The sequence below is a fragment of the Chrysemys picta genome, chromosome 2 (assembly GCF_011386835.1).
Source record: "Chrysemys picta bellii isolate R12L10 chromosome 2, ASM1138683v2, whole genome shotgun sequence".
Lineage (NCBI taxonomy): Eukaryota > Metazoa > Chordata > Testudines > Emydidae > Chrysemys > Chrysemys picta.
This window is the reverse complement of record NC_088792.1, coordinates 179,780,842-179,795,281: the sequence shown is the minus strand read 5'-3', so window position 1 is coordinate 179,795,281 and position 14,440 is coordinate 179,780,842. Positions and strand designations below refer to the sequence as shown.

General features: G+C 40.3%; 2 protein-coding genes across 5 annotated transcripts in view; one reads left to right on the top strand and one right to left on the bottom strand.

Moving 5' to 3' along the window:
* The window catches only part of LOC101951390 (Gfo/Idh/MocA-like oxidoreductase domain containing 1), a 344,332-nt gene that overhangs the window by 40,309 nt on the left and 289,583 nt on the right, over nt 1-14,440 (top strand). The window lies entirely within an intron of this gene.
* Nucleotides 13,988-14,440, bottom strand: part of LOC101942945 (transmembrane protein 214) — a 25,069-nt gene continuing 24,616 nt past the window's right edge. Inside the window, exon 9 of the mRNA XM_065582376.1 lies at nt 13,988-14,109. Coding sequence (XP_065438448.1) covers nt 13,988-14,109 — 122 coding nt within the window. The remainder of the gene's footprint in view (nt 14,110-14,440) is intronic.

Here is a 14,440-nt window from a genome sequence, read left to right as displayed (position 1 = left end):
CAATGTGCATATGAGTAATATACGCCATCATGTGCCAGCAATGCCCCTCTATGTACATCGGGCAAACTGGACAGTCCCTACATAAAAGGATTAATGGACACAAGTCAGATATTAGGAATTGCAATATATAAAAACCTGTAGGAGAACACTTCAATCTCCCTGGACACACAATAGCAGATTTAAAGGTAGCCATCCTGCAGCAAAAAAACATCATGACCAGACTCCAAAGAGAAACTGCTGAACTTCAGTTTATTTGCAAATTTGACACCATCAGCTCAGGATTAAACAAAGACACTGAATGGCTAGCCAACTACAAAAGCAGTTTCTCCTCTCTTGGTGTTCACACCTCAACTGCTGGAAGAGGGCCTCATCCTCCCTGATTGAACTGACCTCGTTATCTCCAGACTGATCCTTGCCTGCATATTTATACCTACCTCTGGAAATTTCCACCACATGCGTCTGACGAAGTGGGTATTCATGAAATTTTATGCTCCAATAAGTCTGTTAGTCTATAAGGTGCCACAGGACTCTTTGTTGCTTTTTACAGATCCAGACTAACACGGTTACCCCTCTGATACTTAGAAAGAAAAACAAACTTTACTTCCGTCTTAGTAGAGGTCATAAAGATTAAGACCAGAAGGGACCAGAAGATCATCTAGCCTGACCTCTTGTATATCACAGGCCACCAACCCCTGCACACTCAACCCAACAACTGAAATTAGACCATAGTATTACAGCCCACAGGAGGGGAATAGGAGGATCTGAGGTGCTCCTTTGCCCATGGCCCCTACAATGGCAGCTAAATGATTAAATGAGAGATATTCAGATAATCCTGGCAAGTGAACCACACCTCCATGCTGCAGAGGAAGGTAAACCCTGTCCTCCTTCCTCCCCACCTTCCAAAGTCATGCCAATCTGACCTGGGGGATAATAATTGCCCAAACTCTGATATGGTGATGAGTTAGTCCTTGAGTATATGAGCAAGAACCAGCCAGCTAAGCACTTGAGAGAAAATGCTCAGTGCCAGTTCAGAGCCATGCGCCTCCCCTAATCTCCATCCCTGATGCTTCAGAGGAAGGAGATAAAATGAGGTGTATATGTATTTTTCCTACGAAGGAATTAGTAAGAAAATAAACTTCTAGGACTACGTAAGAATTTCTTGGTTTTTGTTTGTTGCACTTACAAATAAGGATGAAATATTCTTTGTTCTGAAAGGCTTGCAATCAAAATGATACCATTCAAAAGTTTTTAGGAGAGGAGGAAAGAAAAGCTTAGGAATGGAATGAGAGGGTACATTGATGTATCACTATTTAATAGGTAGCTGAAGTTTATTAAGGAAAGCTGGTCACAGAGATTGTACAGTATACATGCACATATTGCCATCTGAATGCCCATATTTGTATAGACTATTTACAGTATGGCTCTTTTTCATTCTAAAACATCAAGTTTTTCATATGAGCCAAACAATGTGGATAAATGTTTGTGTTCAATGGTATTAACAATAATTCCTGTATTTGTGGGTCATTCTCTCTATCCTCATCATTTAATCTCACTGCTGTATAAAAAGGCAATCTGATATCTACATGAGTAAAAAAGGTACACGATACAATAGTCACTGAAGCTGAGTAGCAATTTCCAGGCCTAATATTGTGGCCAGAAATGGTGGCTGTATGTTTTACCTAATGTAATCTCCTTGACTCTGGATTCAGTTCTGTAAGCCTAGTATAATGTAGCTTCTTTTCCTATTCCTGGTAACCAGGAAAGGTGAGTTTAACAGTTTTCTGCGCTCTTCAACCACTGGGCTATTGCATAAACCTGTTGCTTACCAATGCTCTCAAGCATACTGTTTTCTAGCCTATTTTTCCCCCCTCTGAATTCCAGTGAAATTGGATGACTTAGCTGCTGTAAACTGCCTGAAAAAGGACTGAAAAGACTGTACAGCCGCTAGGTTTATGACCGAGATACACCCCCAATGCTTCATTTGCTGGGCGTCATGTTACAAGTCTTAAAACTAATACTTCTATAGTTTTTCACATATAGTTGAACAAAGGAACACTCATGCTTCTAATGAAAATATTTCTGTATTTCCCTTGTGGCAAAAACATAATGTGGCTAAAGATATTTTTGTTAAAGACCCTAAAAATAAACTAAAGACAACACAGTTTTCAGTAAAGATCTCTAATGAGTGAATGCGCTTAACTCCTTCTTTAAAAGAAAAGGTCAGACGGACAAGTAATCTTCAGTTGACACATTCTGATTCCCTTCCCCTTTCCCTACCCCCTCAACCAACAATGGACATTCAGAATACAATCTTTATGGCGGAAGGGGCACCATCATGTTGTCATATTGCAACAAGCAAAGGGTGGGATTTTTAAAAAACACTTAGTGTTATTAAGCATTAGCCTAGCTATGCCTCCATTCAAGTCCATATGGGTTTTATGATCAACTTGAATGGGAGCAGTATCTTGAGGTTTACCCCTCACTGCTCGGGCACCTCCTTGTGACTCATCTGGGGATTAACTCTCGACACCCCCCTCCTAGGCAGGGCAGGCTGGACGTTTTCATGTGCTGCTATCCCCAGGCACTGCCCCTGCAGCTTCCTATTGAACGTAGGGGCGCTTGGGGTGGGACACAGACCCATCCTGCCCAGGGGCTGCAGGGTGGGGCCCGGCAGCTACGTGGAGTGAGCAGGCAGGAAGCTGCTCAGCTCCACTGCGCTGCCGGTGGTGAGTGGGGGCCCTTGGCTGTTCTAAATGGCCCGGGGGGGAGGGGGCGCCTTGGGGGCGGAAGGCGAGGCTGAGGGAATGACCCGGCCTCAGACAGTGCTGGAGCCGGGCCCATAGAGCCCAGGCACCATGGGCCCATAGAACTCCACACCCATGCATATGTGGCACGTAAACATCTTGCAATGCCAGCTACAAAAGTGCCTGCAAATGCCTGTTCTCACTTTCTGGTGACGTTGTAAATAAGAAGAGGGCAACATTATCTCCTGTAAATGTAAACACTTGTTTTTCTTAGCAACTGGCTGAACAAGAAGTAAGGACTAAGTGGATTTGTAGGCGCTGAAGTTTTACATTGTTTTGTTTGAGTACAGTTATGTAACAAATCTATATTTGTAAGTTGCAGTTTCACAACAAAGAGATTGCACTACAGTACTTGTATGAGGTGAATGAAAAATACTATTTCTTTTATCATTTTTGTAGTGCAAATATTTGTAATAAAAATAATATACACTTAGTATTCTGTGTTGTAATTGAAATCAATAAGAAAATGTAGGAAAAAAATCCAAAATATTTAATAAATTTCAATTGGTATTTATTGTTTAACAGTGCGATTAAAACTGCAATTAATTATGATTTTTTTAATCTCTATTAATTTGTTAATCATGGGAGTTAACGGCGATTAGACAGCCCTAATATGTATAAAAAGTGGCAAACCTATGTCAGTTGAGCTGAACACAGGGTAGACTAGAATTTAGATGCAAAATCAGAGCTTTTGCTACTGTATAAATAACAATTAAGAGAGTATAAACAGCATTGCAAGGTTATAATCAATATGTGATGAGCCTGAAAATTAACTGATTACATACCATGATCCCGATAGTCCTACGTGAAAGGTTTTACCTTCAGTAGTGTTGCATTTCTTTTACTAGGAGGGCTACCCTCCCAGCTTCTCTCCTGTCCCCAAACTTGCACACAAGCACTGGGCTAAAACTTACTTGGGATTTAGCTGCACACAAGCCAGTCACTTGGTGATAGGGTGACCAAACAGCAAGTGTGAAAAATCGGGACAGGGTTTGGTGGTGGGGGGGGGAGGTAATAGGTGCCTATATAAGACAGCCCCAAATATTGGGACTGTCCCTATAAAATCGGGACATCTGGTCACCCTACTTAGTGACTTCAAATAGACTGTGGCCAAATGTCAAACAACTCTTTGAAAATGTAAGCTGTTTTAAAAGAAAAAGGAAAAAAGAAGTGGTATCTTTATGGCTTGTATGCATAATACTTCTATTTTAATGGTAAATAGTGCAGTATTTTTTTCTAGTGGCATGAATTGGCTTTAAAAAGACCTGAAATATTTAATTGCAATTCTTTCAGTCTGTGAGGTATCATGCTCTTGGGCCTGAAGGAGGAAAGATGGCTTGCAAAGGCATATGGCTTTATTTTACTCCACTTACAATGCATCAAGTTACAGATACCAGTCAATCTTAACACCTGGCCAGTCATATGACTTGAATTAGCACTCTGAATTGACTAAATTACCCGAAGTGGTAAATTCACTGTCAATCATAACCAGTATTATTTAGAATAAAATTCTTTCAGTGCCTAACTGATAAAAGAAACTGGTTAAACAAAGGCATTTATTAAGCATGCGATCAAAGTGTTTGGTGCAATTTGACATCCAAACTTCAAAGAAGAACCCAAGCAAAGCATTTTCACTGGTATGGTGGAAGGGTGAGATTTTCCTGGCTTTGAAAAGATGGAAACAGTGGTGAAAATTGTGACCGTGTTGAAAGCACCTTTTTGTAATGATGCCTAATGAAAGTAAATGCAGAACAGTCTGGTCCAAAAGATATCAATACATAGTAACACCGCAAAAGCTTTTTCAGCACAAAATAAACATTTCATTTGTAAAGGTTAGCCGTTTTCTTATTCTTCAGTTGTCTTTGAGGGATTTAATGTTCATCTCTGAACCATCCATCTCCATCATACAGCTGGCTGTAAAGATAAGCATTGCGTTCATTCATACTTGGCTTGCTCAATATTTATTACTTTGGACATATATCATGCACTGTTTCTGGGATAATGAATTATAAAATAGTATAACGTATTATTGTCATTATTTCTAGTGGATACATTACAATAAGAGATTTACTGGTCTCTTCTTAGTTTTGGTATTTGTTAGGCTCCCTTTCAAATACTCTTCAGTTCTCAGCCTAGTTACAGAAACTATCATTTGAAACTTTGAAATAAAAAAAAAATTATTCTGTAAAAGTAGGCTTGTACAAAATCTAAGATAATAGAAATGTTTACGTTAAATTATCAGTTCCAATGGAAAGAATTCTTTTACATCCTCTGCAGGGTTTGATGCACAAACATTGCTGCATTGTCCTAGTGCATGAGAACTGAAAGTGGAACAGCGTAGTTTTTTTTTTTTTTTTTTTTTTTTTTTTCCCCCAATTGTCTGCCATGTAGATAAAACCACTTTAACTAAGCCTTAACCTGCGTATTCCTTTAATAAAATACTTTTAAGGTAAAACTTCTTAGAAATACAGTTCCAAAGATCTTTTCTGCTTACCTTGCACCCAACACAAAATTGAATTTCTCTTGGTTGTCTAAAATGAACAGTAAAAACGGTTTAGAAGAACTTTTGTTGAACTTGTACTGCTATTGGAATGAGGGCAAAGTGTGGAGATGGATCAGCTGGTTTGATTTAAATAAGTGACTAGAACCTGTTTTCATCATGATAATTTCTACAGATGCATTACTGAGTTCTCAGCCTGCTTGCATTGTGGGAGGACAAAACCAGACCTGTTAGTCACTGCCATCCAGGGAATGCCCTGTCCCCTAAAGTTTCCACCGGTTTTTCTTGTGTGTCTCCACTGTGGCTGGTCACTCAAACTCTACCTACCTGCTGCAGAGCTTTTTTTTTTTTTTTTTTTTTGAGGGAAAACTAAATTCCATCTCAATCATATGTCTTAATCCCAGTCATATCCCAGGTCTGGTTTCCTTTAGGGAATTTTTCCCTTTAGCTCTCCTCCCTTGTACTTCTCCCAGTACCTGAGGTACTGCAGAAGTTGGTGGTCCTGCAAACTTCAAGTAGAAAACTCTACAGCGTCTCTCAGGCATAAGGACAGATCTCTCTCCAGCTCCAGCCCTTTTAAGTGTCTCATTGAGGAGCTCTGCTTTCTCTATGGCAGAATGTGGTTTTTCCCCCCTCAACCCAATCTGGGCAGGATCAAGAGGTCAAGGTCTCATTGTCTGTTCTCCACTTCCTTAACTACCATTTATAGAAAAACAAACTCTTGTAAACATTCCTTCTTCACCATTGGTGAACCAGGCAGCACAATCATTGACAGATACCAGATACAAATGATGAGATATGGAATTCTAATTCAGATCCTGATTCAATGCAGGGAATGATTAGCAGTAAAAGTACAGCATCTAGTAGCTGGAAACTTAGTCTTGGAGCACTCTTCGATCAATAACAGGCTTGACATGGTTGTGATAGACAAATCTGTCTGAGTCTTCCATAAACTAGGAAGAGTATGATCAGCCCTATGCCAATCAGAATCCTGGACAGAGCAAAGTTTCCTGTTTGGTGTACACTATATATCAAGAAGGAGGTAAACAGAAAGGTAGACGGGCTTTCATGACACAAGTTTGATTAAGCAGAACTGTGCATGCCCCCAGAATTGTCTTGTCATTTATTAGTAGTAAATTTGGTAGACTATTTGGTGGGTTGATTGACTTATTTTTATCTATATAAAAACAACAAGACCTCCTGGCTTCTCCACATTTCGGGGCCTAGGATGCAGAAAGACACTTTCAAAGCTGGTCAAGTTCTTTCCACACTCTCCACTGCTCCCTTGACCAGGGAGAGGAGAGAGACCAGCAGTGATGCTGTGTGTGCTTTTTTTTGGCCAGAGACCATTTCCTTGTCCTTGACTATACTGATCAAAGCTAAATTAATCTGTAATTCAGTGAAGTAGGATGGAATTATTCTGGCCGTGGGAGTTTTGTAAAACTTCAGGGATTGGGGCATTCCCCTACCATCAATGATTAATCAGTCTGGTTCTGCCCTCCAACCTGTAAGTAGGTTGAAGTACTCATTGTAATGGATCTAGGTATCTAGCAGAGTAAACTTTCAGGTGAGCTCAGATAAACTTTCCTATTACCCATCCTTGCAATTGAACGCTACATTTCTCCCTTACTTCTGAAATTCTGGTGCTTCCCCAATAATAATGCCATGGAACTTCTAAAAAGTTCTAGATAACACGCAGTTTGGGACTTGTACCATGCACTGTCCTTTGAACTTGAACCTATTCCATATTACCAGAGAAATCCCAGAGGTGGGCCATTCCAAAAGGTTTTATAATAAAAACTCAGTTGTAACTTTGGGGTCACTACTGTTGCTCTGTAATACATTAGCCTTCTCTATCTTGCCTTCTAGAGGTTTTTGCTCTGGGAAAGTTTAATTCCGCTACTCACAACGTAGATTGTTTTGGATGAATCCCAAATATGTGTGTTTCAAATTTAATGCAGAACTGAGCGTGACAAAGGAATACTATAGTTGACAGCATTTAGCCATTGGTGTATTATGATGTGTGACCTAATTGGAAAGTAAATTCCACTTTTATCCTCAGCCTTTTTTGAAGTCTGGACAGATTTCAAAATTGAACACTGCTTGAGAAATTACCTCTGCATCATTACTGGATCTTTTTCAGGAATCACCAGTAACCTTTGGAGACTGAAAAGGTTCCCTGTAAAATATTGGCTTGGATTAATGATACATCAGATAGTTGTGGTGCTGTTTCATTGCATTAAAGCTTTGGCATCTGAAAGCTGCACAGTTCAGTAGTTTGTAGCTTGCTGGGTCTTTTGTTATACTGGTCTTTTTGTTTGTAAATGACTCATTTGTGAAACTTCAGCTAAATGCAAAACATTATTGTTACTGTTTCTTACAAAACTACATTTTATTGTGAGAAACTGCATAAGCTCTTTAAAAAGGGGGGAGTGAGATTTTGATAAATTCACATTCTTTGATTAAATATTGATAACAATACCTAAGTTTCTGTACACAGCTGTTCCAATGCACTTTAATGCTGACCTGTAAGGCCGGTGCAGACTTTCAGATCTTAATATGGATATTTCCAAAACAGAATGACAAATTTCATGGTGCATCTTCAGGGCAGGGATCATGTCATTCCACGTGCTTGTACATCACGTAGCACAATGGGGCCGTAACCTGATTGGATGTCTGGGTGCTACTGCTGTGTAGATGGTGGTTTTATTATACTAATAATTAATAAATAACACTAACTTTCAAGTTCACACCTCATTGCATTGAACAGAATAAGTTCCATCCTATGCTGGGGCAATGAATGGCTTTTTGCAAAGTAGGGTTAATAGAGCAGTGTGTTGTCTTTGTATGTTGTGGTGGCTTTATCTGAGTAATAGAAAGGGATAGCAATTTAATTTTTTTATATGAAAGCTTAAACCTTGCAGAATATATAGTAGCACAAATTGCAGGGACCTCTGAAATGTTAGCATCTGCAATTCTTTTGCAGCTTAATATTTTACACTTATTAAGAAATACATTTTTAAGTTTTGGCAGAGCTTGGTGTGTTACAATGAGACATGCACTCTGTCCACTGCATATTATCTGGGCAACAGCTGGACAGAGAACCATGCAAAAAGATGCCATGGAAAGATGGGTGGCGGGGGCTTCCTTAGCCTCTGTCAGAAATCCTAAATGTGCACTGAGTGTGCACAGAAGTGATTTCTCCAATAACTGCACTATTTTAAAAAAAGTTGGTTGTAGCCTTCATCCTGATCTACCGATATACCAGGCGGAAGTTTTAAATGTTTCGAATTCGGTCCCTTTTAGTTTTGTGTAGTAAGAAAGTCCATTTCCCCCCACCCCCCAAATGGAAAGGTTATCTTTTCACCCTTGTAAAACTTGGAAGAGAGGATTTTTGTCAAACATTTAGAGGACTGGGTGAGAAAGCAGGATTACATATGAAATTCATGTACAACCTTTGCTATACCTGGTAGCAATGCTTTGTAGGTTTTCAATGAAGATCTGGGCATGCACAATTAAAATGGTCTTGATTCCAGTATTCCTATAGTGCCCTCAGAGCATGAGATATGACTTGTCATGCAGCAGACTGTTAGATTAGGTGCTATTGACTGGTATGATTTCATCCTACATATACATCTATCACATGCGGTGGGTCTTCTTTTGCCACTGATATGCTCTTGCTTTTAATCTTCATGCTGGGGCTTAATTTGGGACTCATGGTTTTTAACTGGGGTTTTGGTTCCCACTTTTTGTAAAGTGATTTAGTGGTTGTCTGCCCTAGACTTCGTGGTCTCTTTCTTTCCTTCAGTCTTGGTGTCCTGGCCATTAGCTTGCAATAACGGCTAATGTTTACTTCAGTTACTCTGATTTTTCTCCTCATGCCCCCAACTCAGGGATGATTCCTGAGTCTTGACTATTCCCCTCATTTCTATCTCATAGTCGTTCCTGCTGTTCTTTGTGTAAGTATAACCTGCTAGCAAGTTGGCTGCATAGGTAGCTCATGTTATGTACCGTACTGGTTTTCTGCCTGGTCACTATTTTCTTATGACATTTGACCATGAAGCACCCCTCCCATTGCACTTCCCTGTGTTTTAGAGCTCTGAGCGTCTCTTTACAGTCCTGGCCCTCTTCCACCCCCAGTGACTGCAGTAGTACCGTCAACCCATTTAGATACGAACCATGCTTTTTATGCTACTCATGGGCCTTTGAGTTCAGAGATGGGGCAGGGATAGTGAAACAAACTATTTTCTTCTGTCCACTCATGGACTCACCCCCGGACTCACTATAAAAACTCTGTAATGGTGATTAGTCAACTAGTTGTGTTGGAGTAAGCTCAGAACTATGTCTTAAATGCTTTTGCATTGTTTTTCCTCCTGAAAGTAATGTGCACGGCTGTTGGACTCCTAGATTTTAGCCTACAGGTAGTCATGAGAAAAACAACTTGTTTCTGAACAAAACCTTTCAGCAGCTCTGCAATGGGTCTCTCTCGTGGCCATGACATGTGACTGTGTTGCTCGTAAATTGAACATGCTTGAGTGCTCTGATGCTAAAATAAATGAGCGAATTATATTTTGACAATAGACTGTTACGACTAACAATGATTAAATTATAGGGAATTGTGAAATGCATTCTTTGAGTGGCTACAAAGGGAGTGACCCTGTTTAAAGCCCACAGAAAGTACTTTAGAAGAATACCATACAAAATGTAAAGGAGGAAAACGATGTATCCATAAGATACTGCACACTATTAACAGCAAGAAAAGTTGACATTGTCTTTATTTACAGATTTGGTGAGGGTTGTAATATATGAATTTTTAGGCCCATTAGCATTTCTGATAATTAAGTGATTTATCATTGTCCTTACTACTATAGTATAACTTTACCAGTCCAGTTCCTTCATGAAGGAATGTAAGAAATGTAAAAGCACTCTGGGTTTGATTTCCTTTGATTTGGTATTGGTTTGTAGTTGTAATACATGCTAGGAGTCAATCAAAGCAAATGGCTATGTTGTAGTGATAAGTGTACAGCAGGATTCGCAGATCCAGAGAATCTGACAGGGGTCATGACATGAACGTTCCTGTTATGGCCCTGAAGCCGGGGAGGTACGCGATGAAGCTGAAGGACTTCAGGCCTATATTGCTACTATGCCACCTCTACAAGCCTTTCGTTCTAAACTACCTATCACCGCTTGTTGAAAAGCATTTAATCCCAGAGCAAGCAGGGTTCCTCCAGGCAAATAATGCACTGGTCGAGTGCTGAACATCACTCAGTATATTGAAGATGGCTTTAAAAAGGGTATGGTAACAGGTCAACAAACACAGCACCTGTCAGCAGCATATGACACAGTGAATCACTGAAAGCTCCTTTCTAAAATAAACAACACGAGGAAAGATCACTATATAACTGATGGTTCTAGGAGAGATTGCAATGTTTTTATGTTTAACTGTGGAAGGGAAGCCAATGGTGGCACCAGAAAAATGGCCTACCACAAGACAGCGTATTCTCACCAATACTTTTCATCATGTATATGAATGATCAACTGATCCATCTCAGCACAAAAAGTTTTATATATGCTGATGACCTATGCCAAAACCAAGGATCTCTCCTAGATTGAAGCTACAATAATATCAGCACTGTCTAGTCTCGGTCTGTTACACCAAGAACCGACCCAGACATCTATTCTATCTCTAATACCACAGAATGATGGATATTAGTGAACACAATAGATCAGTGTTAAGTAGTTTAATGTGTGTTTTTGATATTAATTGACTTTCATTTGGTTAAATTCATGAATGGCATTACCCTTTTAATTTGTGTGAAGTTTGCTCTTCCAACTACAAAATATTAAATCAAAGGATTGTCAAAACCAGCATGCATTTATTTTAACTTATAGCCAGGGCCAGCTCCAGGCACCAGGCAACCAAGCACATGCTTGGGGCGGCCAATCTTGGCGTGGCGGGGGGCGGTGCAGCGCGGCATTCCGCGGGGGGGGGAGGGGCGCTCCGGCGGCGGGGGGGTGGGGGAGGGCTTTTTTTTTTTTTTTTTTTTTTTTTTTTTGCTGCTTGGGGCGGCAAAAAAGTTAGAGCCGACCCTGCTTATAGCTACCTTTTGTAATGGTGAACATTGTAGTTAATTCAAGTTTTATTACTATAACTTCTTGTCCTCAGGTTGTGATAGGCTTTAAACTATGGGTGGCCTAAAGATTTATAGCAAGCTGTAATTTAGAATGAACTATGGATGGAACCTAAGATGCTTTCCCCCATCACGCAAGGGTTTCCATAATATAAACCTATGCCACAATACTTACAAATGCACACAATCTCATCCACAGAAGCAGCAATAGCTAAGCTGTGGTCCAACAGTTGTATAGTCCTCTAGTTTACCTAATGATTATATGGCCTTAGCACAGTATTTAATACTTGTGTGTACAGTAACCATAGTTGGGGTACAACCTCCATTTTCTCCTTTTGCCATGAATTAATAGAAAATAGGGCAAGAGAAGAATCCAGTACAAAGCAAAAATAGTAGTACTCTGGGGCTAAAGGGTCTGGAGGTTAAGAACTATGGTTGGATAGACCATTAAAAGCCAGCTGCTTGATATGGCACCATAAGTATCCTCCTCTTTCTTCTCTTGGCTTTTTTCCTACTGTTCTGCCTTGCATCACATTTCCCACCCTGAAAATGTAAGCTTAGACACAAGCTGTTCGAAGTGATCTTTTTATCACCGAGAATACCTTTCAGAGTGTTTCTGCTCTTTTCTGGCAAAATTTCCAGAAGTTTCCTGTATAGAACGTATTCAAGTTCTTTCCATTAACTCTTGAAGTTACTGTCTTGTGGTGGCATTTTGTAGTCATTCCACTTCTCATTTGTTTTTATACATTCCACCTATCTGTTTCATTTCTTTTCCAATTACTAGGTTTTATTTTTTATTTGGGTTTACATAAAATATGGGGCTGACTGTCAGGCAGTGATGTGGCAGCTTTGAATTCGAGACTAACCTCAAACTCTTGAATTTGTTTGGCTTGTGGCTGGTGGTGTTGCTTTCTGCCTCAATGGGGAAAGGGGCACAGAGAAGCTCAGGCATTCATGCTCTCCTGAATTGCACAGAGCATTGGGCTGTTGGGCTATGAACTACAGAGATTTCACTGTCTGGAACTCTGAGAATATAAAGATTGTAAAATGAGTGGGGAGAGGAAATGGGGGAAATTTCCCATCAGAATAAGGCGTGTTCAAAAAACTTACGGACTTGGGACTGTCCTAAAGTTAGTCACTGCTAAAAGGTGATCAGGTATCTTGTGATATGAATATGTTGGTGAGATGGAGCAACTAATGGGTAGATCCACAAAAGGACTTAGGCTTCCAATAGCCACTTTAGGTGCCTTTGAGATCCTCAAAACCCTTGTTGAGTTGCCACCTAACCCTGTAAGTGCCTGAAGTCCCTTAATGCTTAAATTTGCACTATTAGGTGCCTAGAGCACTTTAATTAATGCCAGTTAGCATGCGCACAACTGCCTCAGTCAAGTGCCTGGGCACCAATCTCCCAATTAAGTCCTTGAATAAGGTGCTCTGCTAATTGCCTGCAGGGCCTGATCTGATAGGCAAGCTCAGAGCATGCCTAAACCCAGACAAAATGACCAGAGTTGGAGGGAAGGAGGAGGTGGCAGTCACCCCCTTAACTTTTTTAGACCACTATACCTACCTATGCTTGGGGTTCACAGCGGTTTGCTGTCCTGGAGGCAGGCACATAACCCGTTTTTTGGAAGAAACACACTGGTCACTTCCTTAACCTTTAGTCAAGTGGTTAGGGCCTTTAACCAAAATGTAGACGCCTAGGGGACTAGGTTCATTTCCCCCCCCCTCTGTTTTATGTGAAGAGGGAATTTGAACTTGGGTCTTTTCCCCTCTCAGGCAAGTTCCCTAACCACAAAGCTATGGCTAAGGCTGTGGGATGTTATCGTGTGGATCTCAGTCTCTCCCATTGAAGCTGTTCCACTGTGTATATACATTGTACACTGAGCCAAAGAAAGAGTGAGGCTGACTCTATAGCCTAGTGGTTGGAGCACATGCCTGAGGGGGGAGACCCAAATTCAAATCTCTTCTCCACATTAGGAAGGCGAGAGGAAGTGAACATTAACCTCTGGGCTAAAGGCTAAAGAAGTGGCCACTGCATTTCTTCTTCTACCCTCCCTCCCCCCCCCCCCCCGCCACCCAAAAAAAAAAATTTTTAGGTGGGTGTCTCCAAGAAGGGTTCATTCTGTGAATCCCAAGCAGAGATAGGGTCCCTATGTCCAGGACAGAGGAAGATGCCTAACTCCCTTCGAAAAAGTGGGGCTTAGAACCTACCCCTCACCTCAGCATTTCGTATTAGCTCAGCATGCTGGCTTGAATGCATGCCGTTCTTAAGTGCCTAACTCTCTTCTAGGCATTGTACAGGGAACCTAGACCCTTAAAAAGGCAGACATATTTAATAAATATTCCTATTCTGTATTTAGTGTTAGTAACAGATATCTCATATGTTAATATCTCTTAGAATCATAGAATATCAGGATTGGAAGGGACCTCAGGAGATCTAGTCCAACCCCTGCTCAAAGCAGGACCAATCCCAACTAAATCATCTATCTTGTTCCGATCCATTCCACTAATATCTCTGGAGGATGTTAAATGGCTCTTATAGTTAGACATATTTAAATCTGCAGGTCCAGGTAACTTGCATCCAAGAGTTTTAAAAGAGCTGGCTGAGTAGCTTGTTGGACCATTAATTTTAGTTTTTCTATAAGTCTTGGAGCATTGGGAAAGTTCCAAAAGTCTGGAAAAAAAAGTTGTACCGATTTTTAAAAGGATAAACAGGATGGTCCTCGTAATTATAGGCCTGTCAACCTGATATTGATCCCAGGCAAGATAATGGACTGGCTGATATGGAACGCGGTAAATAAAGAATTTAAAGGAGAGTCATAAATGCAAATCAACATGGGTTTATGGATGACAGATTTTGTCAAACTACCTTGATATTATTATTATTATTATTATTATTTATTATTTATTATTATTTTTAATGAGATTAGAAGTTTGGTAGACAAAGGTAGTATTGTTGATCTAATATACTTAGATTTTTATAAAACATTTGACTTGGCACTGCA